The 12,699-nt window shown below is 36.6% G+C and overlaps 1 protein-coding gene across 3 annotated transcripts; it reads left to right on the top strand.

Moving 5' to 3' along the window:
- Znf432 (zinc finger protein 432) lies at positions 1-12,327 on the top strand. Of its 3 annotated transcripts, none has more exons than XM_063253246.1 (5): positions 1-506; positions 2,081-2,516; positions 5,017-5,143; positions 5,400-5,489; positions 9,119-12,327. In XM_063253246.1, exons 2-5 carry the CDS (start codon positions 2,514-2,516, stop codon positions 10,804-10,806), a joined length of 1,908 nt encoding a protein of 635 aa, XP_063109316.1. In that variant the 5' UTR covers positions 1-506; positions 2,081-2,513; the 3' UTR covers positions 10,807-12,327. The 3 variants fall into 3 exon arrangements, with proteins under 3 accessions (XP_063109316.1, XP_013003294.1, XP_013003295.1); XM_013147840.3 differs by having other exon boundaries at positions 2-506; positions 2,081-2,255; XM_013147841.3 differs by having other exon boundaries at positions 2-206; positions 2,081-2,255.
- Positions 12,328-12,699: the final 372 nt, after the last annotated feature.

Here is a 12,699-nt window from a genome sequence, read left to right on the forward strand (position 1 = left end):
CGGCAGAGGGGGCAGGGCGAGGAGGGGCGGACCTTGAAGTTGGGGAAGTGAGTTCCTCCCTTAAGAGGTCGCGGGCTCTGGAGTGTAGGTCAGGTCGATACCCGAGGCGAGGGAGGGATCTTTCCTAGGCATCTATTTAAGAGGGCTTTTGCTGTCCCGCGGTTGGAGGAAAACTTGTAGGAGTTCGCGGGACGATTGTAAATGAGGTACCTTTGTGTTCGGTCATACTGTGCTCTGATTGTCAATGATTAAAACTCTGAACGTAAACCAAGAATCCTGAGGTTTGGGATTCAGGTCTTCGCGGGTCACTCTCTCTGTTTCAATGGTTGAAAACTTGTTGGGTGATGTTTGCCAGTAAGGATCTAGATTAATTGAGAGATCCATGACTTAGAGGTCGTTAAGGGAGGTCAGTATACCTGTGAATCAAGTCCAGATTTTGGAGTAGTGGTCACTATCTGGCGCACAAATTGAAAAGTTGAACTTTGGAGACTCAGAAGCTCTGGCTGGTGAGTTTGTTGAACTCAGACTTTGGCTGCGGTAACACACTTAATTGACACTGACATTTCCCCAAATGTTCAGGTCCAAGACCCTTCTCCATGACTAATTTTCTAATCCTGTTTTCCTACGAAATCCTATCTTCTTGAACACTCAGAAATAAAGTTTGGGGGGGGGGGGAGGAATGGCTCAGCATATTTAAAACTAATAGGCTTTCTAAATAACAATCTTTTTATCTTTTTAAGTTTATTGTAAAATATTCCTTTCAATTCTATTTATGAGTATAAATACGCTATTCAAGCGTTTATTTATTTTTGAGTTTTTAAGTCAGGGCCTCACAGTATAATTCAGGTTGGCCTCAAACTCCTGGTAATTCTTGTGCTTTAGCCTCCTATGTGCTGGGATTATACACATGTGTACCACAGCCAACTCCAGTGTTTATATTTTTTCAAAAAGTGGGGTTTTTATCCTGCTTTGTTTGATTTTATTATCTGTGAATAGTATGAAGAGCTATTTTGAAGAAAACAAGACATTATAATAGCCAGTGCTGATTTAATATCATCTTACTCTGAAGTCCTACCATGCTTTTGTTCTTGTTTCCATTGGTTCTATCAAGTTTTATTTTACTGGATTTTATTATGTGTGATAGTATAAACATTTTCTATGGAAAATGAGATAATGTAGTAGCCATTGTTTGTTCTCTGTTATTTGGTTCTGAATTCCCTATAATACTTTCATTCTCTTGAATGGTTTTGTAGAATTTTGTTATGTTTGATACTATTGTATATTAAGTTATGCTCTATTATTTCAAAGAAAGAGACATTATGGTAATTACTGTTAATTACGGATTGTCTTGTGAAATACTGTGTTGCTTACATTGTTCTGTTCTGATCTGCTTTATGTTCTCTTTTGTCTTAATTTCTTTAAAATAAAAAATTATAAAAAAGTGGGGTTTTTGTTTGATTTGTGTATATGTGTGTGTATGTGTGTGTGTGTGGTGTTGGGGCCCAGATCTTCACAATGAGCTACATCTCAGCCCCATTTTTAAAATTTTGAGATAGGGTCAATGCTGAGTTGTCCAGTTTAGGATCAAACTCCCAATCCTCCTGCCCCTGCTTCCCAGAATGCTGGGGTTACAGGCATGCGCTATACTGGCTGACTTAAATTTTTAAAATTGGTATTTATAGCATGTTAATTTCTATCCCCGGCCTCTGGTGTCCAGTTTTTCATACTGCAGTCTGTATAGTTATATAAAGACTTTACAAAGAGTCACAAAGGCAACATACTTTAAAAATAATAGCTCCTTAGTGTCTTTCTGACCTCATTTCTAAAATTGATCTGGGAATTACTTGTGACCAAGACATGGTACTGGCTGGGCTCCATTACCATTTATACTTTCACATTTGTACTACTTCCAACTTCCGAGAACAAATGCAGATCTTCCTTGCATTCAAAAGTTTTTTGGTTTGGTTAGCCTGAGGTATGAAATTGTCTGGGGAACCAAATAAAGAGAAATGTGTGTTTAGCTGAGTGCACAGACGGAGGGAATGTGTCCTTAAAACTTGTTTTGCTCTTCATTTTGCAGGTCCTGGCCATTCATGTAAGGGATAAGAAGTGAATGAGGAAAGACTTCCAGGACCTAGATACCATTTCTGGAGAGACTTCATCAGTGACAGAGATTTTTAGGGCATCTACAGAAGAGACACAGAGCATCTCAGCTGACCATTTTCCCTAAGCAGAAGAAAATGACCAGTGTTCAGGTGATTTTTATCTGAGTTCGTGCTCTCTTTTATTTGCTAATGGATTTGTAAATGCCTATGAAAATCATTTCAGAAATTATCTAGCGAGGAGTACATTTTGTGTCTAATGTGGCAAAGTACAATCAGGAATATAGTGTTCACATGATTTCCACTAAAGGCTTAATGTTGGAACTTCATGTGTAAAAGAAAGAATTTTGTAGGTAGCAGTAGTTTTCAGCTTGTGCCTAATATCTTAGAAGCCAGCGCAGCAAGCGGATCATGGTAAGTTATATACAATACACAATGACTAAAGAACATTTCGTTGGTACTTAGGAAATTCACTCAGAGTGTTCAACTTGAGTCTGACTAAGCTTATGTAGGAATATAACCCCAATGGCCTAGGAAAATGGAGGAATTGTAGGGTTCTCAGCTGTATTAAAAAGGTGGCTGAACTGGCATTTAAGTACAGACAGGTGTAGTATTAGGGAGTCCAATAAGGACTTGAATTACTGGACTCTTCAGTGTTTCCTTTCTAACTTTGTCACAGAATATACAGATCCTGTTTCATTTTCAGACCAGTTCTGACCTACTTTTATTTTTTATAATTGTACACATTATTCACTGATACACTTTATTTCATTTTACTTTGTGGTTTTTTCTTTTAGAACAGCTGGCATTGAATGATAGTGGTCCTCCTACCTCAGCTGCCCAAGTGCTGGAGTTACAGATGAGCACAAGCATGCGTGGCTTCACTGATACAATGCAAAAGGAAATTATTTAATAGTGAAGTGTATTGGATTAAAGTAAATTATGCCTTCAGCTGGGTGCAGTGATGTGCATGCCTCTGTAATCCAGTTTCGTGGGAGGCTGAGGTAGAAGGAATATTTGAACTCAGGAGTTCAAGACTACCTTGAACTCTATAGTGAAACTCCATTTCAGAAAAAAAAAAACCTTTTTATTCTAAATTTCTGCCTTCTGCATTTCTCATCCTGGTTTAGCAATTGTTTAGTAGTTAATTATTTCTGAATTTGCATATGCATTTACATATGTATATTTACAAATATATGTTTGTTTATGTACATATCTATACATAAATACATACAGTGGTACCTTGGCCACGTTTGTGTTTGTATGGGAAAGATGGCCATGATCATATTTGTTCCCTGATGTAAACAAAATAAAATTTTGTCACATACTTTTCTTTGTGAACCAAATTGTTCTCAAACAAAAGCATTTGTGAACTGAAGTATTGGTGTATAACATTTTTTTTTTTGCGCCAATAGAATCATACTCCAAAGAACATAACCTGTTGGTTTGAGATGGTATCATGTAAAGGTGTAAAGGAATAATGGCTACAGTGAACTGAATATTCACTATTAAAATTCTGTTTGTCTATAGTCACACTAAAAGAAATGAGTTAATGTAAGTAGTTAAATCGAGATAAGTACCCATTACGTAGTAAGTGATGTGTGAACTGGTCCATACTTTAAACTATTGCCAATACTTAATGAGATTTCCAGCCATCAGAGTGGTCTGATATTCTTTTGCCTCATTTTTCATTTTTTTCATTGGAAGTAAAAGTGAAACCCTTTCTATATTGTTGTTTAGTTGTTTATTTCTTTAAGTTTTTTTTTTTTTTAAAATTTTGGAAGTGATATAAGGGGTCCTTATTTTTACATAAAAATCTTTTTACTTATTGCTTTATAGAAGTTATTTGTATCTACCATATACTGATCCATTCTTTGGTTTATTGCAAATATATTTCTAGCCTGTCAACTTTTCTTTTAGCTTTGTTTGTGGTATCACTTTCAGCATAGGTATTATTTTTCCTTTCAAGGTTTGTCAGTTTTTTCCATTTTGTGACTTTTGGCCATGCGTTTAGATAGATTTCCAAATGGTGACATGTGAAATAATTCAAAATGTGATAAGATCAGTAGCATTTGGATTTTGCAACCCCAAGCTGGGAATTGTATTACACAACTGTTGTCCAAGCTCTCTGGAGGATGAGAGGCAGAAGGATCAGTTGAGCCCAGGAGTATAAGAAACCAACGCAAGCCTCCATTTTATTAAAAATAAATAAATAAAAGGCTCTAGAAGATCTGTTCCCTTCTCTAGGTAGTAATCTCTGCAGTAACACGGGGTTTTCCCCTAGGGTCTTCCCTGCCTCATTTTCTCACACTGCCGTATGATTGTAAGCCATGGGGAGACAGAAAAGTGGCAGTCAGCAAACAGGTCTCAGTTCATTCTCTAGTGGCATTCAGGCTAGGCAGCTTTGCCACGTGATCAGACATTGAAAATACTACTGTATTTGCAGAAGTCACCTGTCAACACATTTTATTTTATTTATTTATTGATTTATTTGGCTTTTAGAGACAGGGTCTTGGGGTCTCACTATGTAGTTCAGACTGGCCTTCAACTCACTATATAGTCCAGGCTGGCCTGAAACTTGCAGTGATCCTCTTACTTTAGCCTCCTGAATCCTGGGATTACAGGAATGTGTCACCGCATATGGCTTTTTCTTTTGATGCTAATATCTTTCTAGTTTCCACAATTTCACGTTTGCATCTGATATTCTACAATTTCCATTTGATGTATCTAAATGAAGATTTCCTGCTTGGCTTTACTGGTTTACTGATTCTGAGTTGTAGGGTATTTTATCAGTTCTGAAAGCTTCTTACTCCTTAGATGTTTATACATGCAGTCTATATTGTTAATATAAGCAGTACAACTTCCTTTACATTTCTTATGAATAAAAGAAGAAACTCATCAGACATTATTATAGGAGCCATTGACACTGGAGGACGTGACTGTGACATTCATGCAGGAGGAATGGCAGCTGTTGGATCCTGCACAAAAGAATCTGTACAGAAATGTGATGTTGGAGAACTACAGCAATCTGGTGTCAGTGGGTAAGGACAGTTGACCTGTGTCACCCAAGTGTGTCTTATGTAGCCTTTCCTTGAACAGCTACCTAGTATGTCCCAACGTCCACAGTGATTTCATGTGGCAGGCTCTTGGCTTCCAAGAGAGACCATTGTGCTCTCTCCTGTGAGAAAAGCCTTTGCTCTGCAGATGCAAAAACTGTCTTTAGAAATAACGCTCCTGTGTAGATGTATCCCAACCTAATCAGTGTGTCCAAGTCGATTCTCATTTGCCCATAAACAGGGTATGAAGGCAGCAAGCCCGATGCACTCTTCAGGTTGGAACAAGGAGGTCCTTGGATAATAGATGAAATATACAGTCATATCTGTCCAGGTGAGTAAATGAGGAGGACAAATATACATAACCATTCAATCATATTTTAGTCAGTCCGAGCCTATGAAGGTGTCTGAAGATACAGAAACAGCCTCTGGATTCCTCTTCCAATTTTAGAACATTTCTTTGAGGTCTTTAGAGGGTAGTAAAACTGCTTGTTGTTGTTGTTTTTTTTTTTTTTTTTTTTTTGCTTATCTTATATATTCCTTTTCATTTGTTTGCCTAGTTTCTTCTTCCTTGGATTCTCTCATCTTCCTCTTCTTTAAATTCCGTCTCTTCCTATTCATTCCACTCCCTTTGAAGGTTCTTCCTCTTGTAGACCACACTCTCTAGAGATCTTTGAATTCTGACTTATGCTTTCCTGCCCTCCTGGCAAATTGATCCCCTTCCTAAAAACCAACCACATCTTGAATATTGTGCCTTCACAGTAAGCCTGATCTTTATGCACATTTATCTGGTTCTTAGCTGCTTTTTCTTCCCTCTTTGATTCTTCAGTGTTCACTTTCTAATCCTTAAATTTTGTTTTCTCTTGTGTAAGCTTTGTCTATTCTCTAGATGATAGCTAAATTGATAGGTCCCTAATATTGCCTGAATGTACACTTCACTTCTGTATATTTTAATATTCTCTATGGCAACCGGCTATGGCTTTCTGTATGCTCTACAAAGAATAGTAATCTTGTTCCCTCCATAAAACACCTTTTCCACCATCCTGATTTAAAGTTAAAAGTATCTTTAACTGTCATATATCTTTGCTTTCTTCATGTTGATGATATGTTTTGCATATTTTCTACTACAAAGTCCTCTTCTGCAAAATCCTCCTTTGCTATTTCTATTGACTATTTAATTTAAAAGGACTTTTATATCCTACACCAGTTCCAATCTAAACTTGATCATCACTTATGTCTTAGTTTATTTCCTCTTTATACTTGATAGATTGATTTTTCTTCTATTTGTCTTAGATTTTGAGATTGCATTCATTTCCCTAAGCCACTTGGTTTTGCCTTTGATTTTTATGTTTTAAAACAACTTTATTGAGGTACTGTACATATCATATAACTTACCAATTTAACATTCACAATGTAGTACCTTCTAGAATATTAACAAGATCATTTAACCATTTCCCTAATTTTGGAGGGCTTTGGCACACTTACAACCCACTTCTGTCACCCAGCATAGTGGCTACACAGTAGTCAGGAGGCTAAGGCATAAGCTTGAAGCCAACGTGGGCTACATAGTGAATTCAAGTGAATTGACTATGCAGCAAGACCATGTCTCAAAAACCAGAATTAAAACAAAACAACCCTTTTCACCCCAGGCTTTTATCCCTAGGCATCGCAAAACTACTTTTTAATCAATAAATTTTCTTGTTTTAGACATTTCTTAAAAACAGAATCATAAAATATGTGGTCCTTTTTCAAATTAGTTATGTTTGTGACATTTTTCCATGTTTTCACATGTATCAATACTTCATTCTTGTTCCAGGTAATATTCCACTATATGGAAATATCACATTTTTCTATTCACCTGTCGATGAACATTTGAGTTGTTTCAATTTATTAGCTTTTATGAATCATACTACTCTGAAAATTTATGTACAAGCTTCTGTGAACATATGTTTTCATTTTTTTTTTTTTTTGATCTTTACTGTGATTAGAATTCTGGATCGTATGGAGTGCACGAAAGATCCATATTCAGTGCTTCTTTTTGTCTTCCCCCATTAGACAAATAGATACATTATTTCTTCCTGGTTACTGGGTGAAACCCTATACCCAGAGGACTATGAACCAAGGAAGCTCACATGAACCTTTTGTGTCCTGAACATTTATTAGGCTTCACATATTTCCCACACAGCTGATCTTTAATCTTGAATATCCAAAGTCAGACCTGTAGTTTCTGGTTCCTTGAAAGCATAGAACTGTATGGCATGGCCCACAGCCCCTGTCATAAATTTCAGAGCCTAGGGGGCTGGGGATTTAGCTCAGCGGCATAAGCACCTGCCTTGCAAGCAGGCGGTCGCGAGTTCGATCCCCAGTACCGATAAAAAGGAAAAAGAAAAAAAAATGTAAAAAAAAAAATTTCATAGCCTATTAGACACAGGCAGTGGTCACACCTCTCTTTGGGTGAGGTTAAATCTTCACAATACTGGGGTAACAATAAAAATGAATAATAAGGAACGAGGTAATTTAGAAATACAGAGGAAATAAGTCTTACTGTGGTATAATAGAAAGAATGACATGATATGTACACAGTGTATCTAGATTTTGAATTTGGAATATTAGGAATAAAGGCATGAAGTGTGTGAGGTCATGGTGCAATAGATTGTGCTGCAGCTGGCCAAATGAGGACCCGTGTTAGAAAATGCAATAGTCAGGGTAGTGGAAACCTTATTGCCAGGATAACTGTTTAAATTTTAGATTGTATATGTAAATGAGGTAAGATGATGAAGTTTGGCTTTGTGTTTTTACATCTGTAAGTAGTTTTGTCTTTCACATGGATGGTAGCAGTGTAGTGCAGTAATAAACAACATTCAAATCTAAGAAAAACTGAAGGTAAAATTGGCATAACTTTAGTTCAGAAGGGAGAGGTTTAGTGTAGCTTAACCAATGCTAAAATGAACAGTGTACAGTATTATGGACTTTGAAATGGGAAAAGTTGGGCTCTGAGTTTGCGACTGTATGTAGAGAATGTGAGTGAAGATGACAGTTTTGATATTCTGTGCAGTAACACATTAGCTTCTGAAGAAATCTACATGGTATACCAGGTACTTGCAAAATTCTCCAATAATCATTGTTTCTCTGTTTCGTTAAAGTGTAATGTATTGTAACAGGACACAGCTAGGCCAAAGGTTAAAATGTTAAATCTTCTATTAATTGTGTTGATATTTTGGGAAAGTTAATTTTTAGTGGTTTACATATCAAAAGACAAATTTAGAAATAGCATTACCACATAGAAGTCTGTTTCAGTTCATTTGAAGTGAAATTCTATGGCTCTCACATTTTCACTTGTTAGATAACAAGTATATTCTACACATTTTATTTTGCATGTTTTTTCCTGATATCTATAGTCAAGAGTTATATTCTTTTAATTGGGATTAAAGAATCTCCAAACTCAAATGCATGAATGTCTAAAATCTTGATTTTATACCTTCATCATTTTTCATTTTACATGTCCTCCCAACATGTCATCCAGCCCTCTTTTTTTCCCTTTATGGTGCTGAGGATCAAACCCAGGGTCACATGTAGGCAAAGCTTGTGATTCTATAAGTGAACCACACTCCCAGCCCAGATTCTGTTTTCTTGAATAATGAATATATATTACTTTCACATGATTATCTCCATTTATATTTCAAGTTAGATTCTTGATGTTAGTATTACATATTTAAAGTCAGTCCCATAGTTCCCCTTTCACAATGCATATTTCATCCTGGTCTTAGCCATATTCCTATTTTGAGAGTCGTCTACCTCCTCATTGCCTCAAACCATATAGTTAGTGAAATAATCCTTAATTTGTCACTTTCACTAACTATTCTTCCCTTTGAAGCCATCATTTAACTTCATATTTTCTTTTTACCAGTATATATACAATATAAAAACTTTTTCCTCCATCTTTATTATTCTCTTCTTTTGTAGAAAATGACCAAGTTGGTAATCATCTACAGGGTCACATGAAAAATCAAAGAATGCTAAAGAGTATGGAACAATATCATAAACACAATGCATTTGGAAACACAGTTTTTCAAAGCAAAAGTCATCTTGTGTTTCATATAAAAACTTTCAAGTCAAAGTTAAATTTTGAAAATCAGAACAAAAACTATGAAATTAAGAATGCTACTAAATTTAAGGAAAATGTGGAGACATTTATGAATGGCAAGAGTGAACAATTTCATTCTGTTAAATTCCCTGTAAGTAGAAAACCCATTAACAAGTCCCAAGTCATTAAGCCTCAGAAAATTCATAAAATAGAGAAAAACCATGTATGCAGTGAATGTGGAAAAGCCTTTGTCAAGAAGTCTCAGCTTACTGATCATGAGAGAGTTCATACAGGAGAGAAACCTTATGGGTGCAGTATGTGTGCAAAAGTATTCTCCAGAAAGTCCAGACTCAATGAACATCAGAGAATTCATAAGAAAGAGAATTCATTTACATGCAGTGAATGTGGAAAAGTCTTCACCATGAAGAGCCGTCTGATTGAACATCAACGAATTCACACTGGAGAGAAACCCTATATATGCAGTGAGTGTGGAAAAGGGTTCCCGGGTAAGCGTAATCTCATTGTACATCAGCGAAATCATTCTGGAGAGAAGTCCTTTGTATGTAGTGAGTGTGGAAAAGGCTTCACTGGGAAAAGCATGCTTATCATACACCAGCGAACTCATACAGGAGAGAAGCCCTACATCTGCAGTGAATGTGGGAAAGGCTTCACCACAAAGCACTATGCTATCATACACCAGCGAAATCATACAGGAGAGAAACCATATATATGCAATGAATGTGGGAAAGGTTTTACCATAAAACATCGTCTGATTGAACATCAGCGAATTCATACAGGAGAGAAACCATATGTGTGTAGTGAATGTGGAAAAGGATTTCTCAGGAACAGTAATCTCATTGTACATCAGCGAAATCATATAGTAGAGAAATCTTATGTATGTAATGAATGTGGAAAAGGCTTCACTGTCAAGACCGCACTCATCATACATCAGCGAACTCATACAGGTGAGAAACCCTTCATTTGCAGTGAATGTGGGAGAGGCTTCCCCTTGAAAAGTCGACTGATTGTACATCAGCGAACACATACTGGAGAGAAACCTTACAAATGTAGTGAATGTGGGAAAGGTTTCATTGTTAATAGTGGACTAATGGTACATCAGCGAACTCACACTGGAGAGAAACCCTATGTATGCAATAAATGTGGGAAAGGTTTTGCCTTTAAGAGCAATCTTGTTGTACATTGGCGAACTCATACTGGAGAAAAGCCTTTTATGTGCAGTGAATGTGGGAAAGGCTTCACCATGAAACGTTATCTTATTGTACATCAGCAGATCCATGTAAGAGAGAAGTCCCATACATGTAGTGAATGTGGAAAAGGCTTTGTCATGGAAACTGAGCTCATTTTACATAAGCAGGTTCATACTGGAGAGAAACCATATGCATGCAATGAGTGTGGTAAAGGCTTCACTGTGAAAAGTCGCCTAATTGTTCATCAAAGAACACATACAGGAGAGAAACCTTTTATTTGCAGTGACTGTGGAAAAGCCTTCACCTCAAAGAGAAATCTTATTGTACATCAGCAAACTCATAGTGGAATCAAACTCTGACAATGCAATGAATAATGCTTATGTCGTCAGGAAGAAAGTATGTCTTCTACGACATCATGTTTCACACAGAATAGACTTTCTTTATGTATAGTGAGTTTGGAGAATTCTACACTGTGAAGTCTTCACCAGAGAATTTATTAAAAAATGCAGTTGTGGGAAAATCTTCAACATGAATTGTCTATTTTAATTCTTTGGTGCACCCAGTATAATCAAAGAATTTCTACTAGAGAAGAGATTATGGATTTAGCAAGTGGAGCTAATGTCATTTATCATGTTTCATTAAAAATACACTACACATTATAAGCAATGTGTTATGTCAAGGCACATAATCTTTTGCACATAATTTGAATTCATGACATGGAAGCAAGCTTAGGAGGGCCAAACCATATTAGTACTTGAACTCATGTATTAATGTGCTCCTAGCATACATGAGTACCATTTTGTGTAGAGCAGCAGTATAGAAGTAAAATTAAATGACTATAGACAATATACTAGTGCCTTCACTGATTAACACATACTGTATGTCAAATGTGGGAAAACCCTCCTGATACATTCAAAGTAGAAAAGTGTTGAAGAATTTCTAAGTAAATACATGTCTTGAATATGTGGAGCTACAGTACATGTGAATAGGGAGACTAAGAAACCCTTGTATGGGAAGAAAGACACTATCTCATTGATGAACAAAATAGATTATCAGTGAGCTGAAACAGTGCCATAGTGATCATAGGAAGGTATTTTGCCCAAAAATGTGTTGCGAGCTGCTGAGCTAGTGATTCTTGACGTGCGGAGCCAAAGAGGTGAACAGGTGTTCTAAACACGAGAACACAGATCTTAGCTAGTTAAGCAAAGGGGCGTTTCATGGCAAATGTACAAATAAACACATTGCAGTGGATGAGCAGTCTTTTCTGCCCATCAGGAGAAAGGGATCCACGTGACCTTAGCTTTCTGTCTCTATCTTTAATTTCTTTATCCTCTTGATGGTCTTCTACCCAGGAACTTAAGAGAGCTTCTGTGGACATGACAGAAATAAAACCTTTGTAATGAACTATTTCACACTGAAGAAAGGACATTTCAGATGGTAATACATATGACAGGACTTATAGTGCTATATTCTACCTCATCATTTATCCTTAAAACATACAGAAACAAAACTACTAAGAACACACTAAAAGTGTAGTAACTAGCAAGGTGTCAGACATTCATAGAAGTCAAAAGCCCACATTAAAATAATGTATTTTAAAGGACTGTCTTATCACAAGGCTATAGTTACAACACCTGGTAATCACTTTGAAACACAGTTTTCTCAATGATTCTACCAGTTTAAAATGGATTGTTCTCAGCTGCGTGTGGTGGTTCACACCTGTAATCCCAGCACTTGGTAGCAGAGGCAGGAGGATTACCATGAGTTCAAGGCCAACCTGAGTTACATAAACAAATTCAAGGGCAACCTGCAGTATATACCAAGACACTGTTTCAAACAAAGATTGTTCTCAGTTGATTAAATTTTAATATGAAAGGCAAGTGTGTTCTATGCCTGTTTTGTATCATATCATTAGCTCTTGCAGACTTGAGTTTTTCAGTGTATAGGATAGGATGTTTTTTGTGTGTGTATGTAGAACTATAAAAAATTTTACAATGTACAGATTTCTGTGAATTCCACCAAAATCATAAGCTGTACAAGAAAACCTCCCCTATTACCTTTTAATACTCAAACCCTCTCCTCCCAACTTGATCACGTGGTAATTGCTGATCAGTACTTAAGCATTCTAATTTTGTTGAGTATGCTATAAATGGGAATCATGTGATATGTAACCCTTACTACAGGTGCCTTTTCTCAGCAGATTTAAGATCATCCAAAACTGCTGAATGTATAGGGGTTTTTTTTAAATTGTT

Source organism: Cavia porcellus, unplaced genomic scaffold, assembly GCF_034190915.1.
Source record: "Cavia porcellus strain 051 isolate PalLab524CR breed Dunkin Hartley unplaced genomic scaffold, mCavPor4.1 scaffold_7, whole genome shotgun sequence".
In the NCBI taxonomy this organism is placed as follows: domain Eukaryota; kingdom Metazoa; phylum Chordata; class Mammalia; order Rodentia; family Caviidae; genus Cavia; species Cavia porcellus.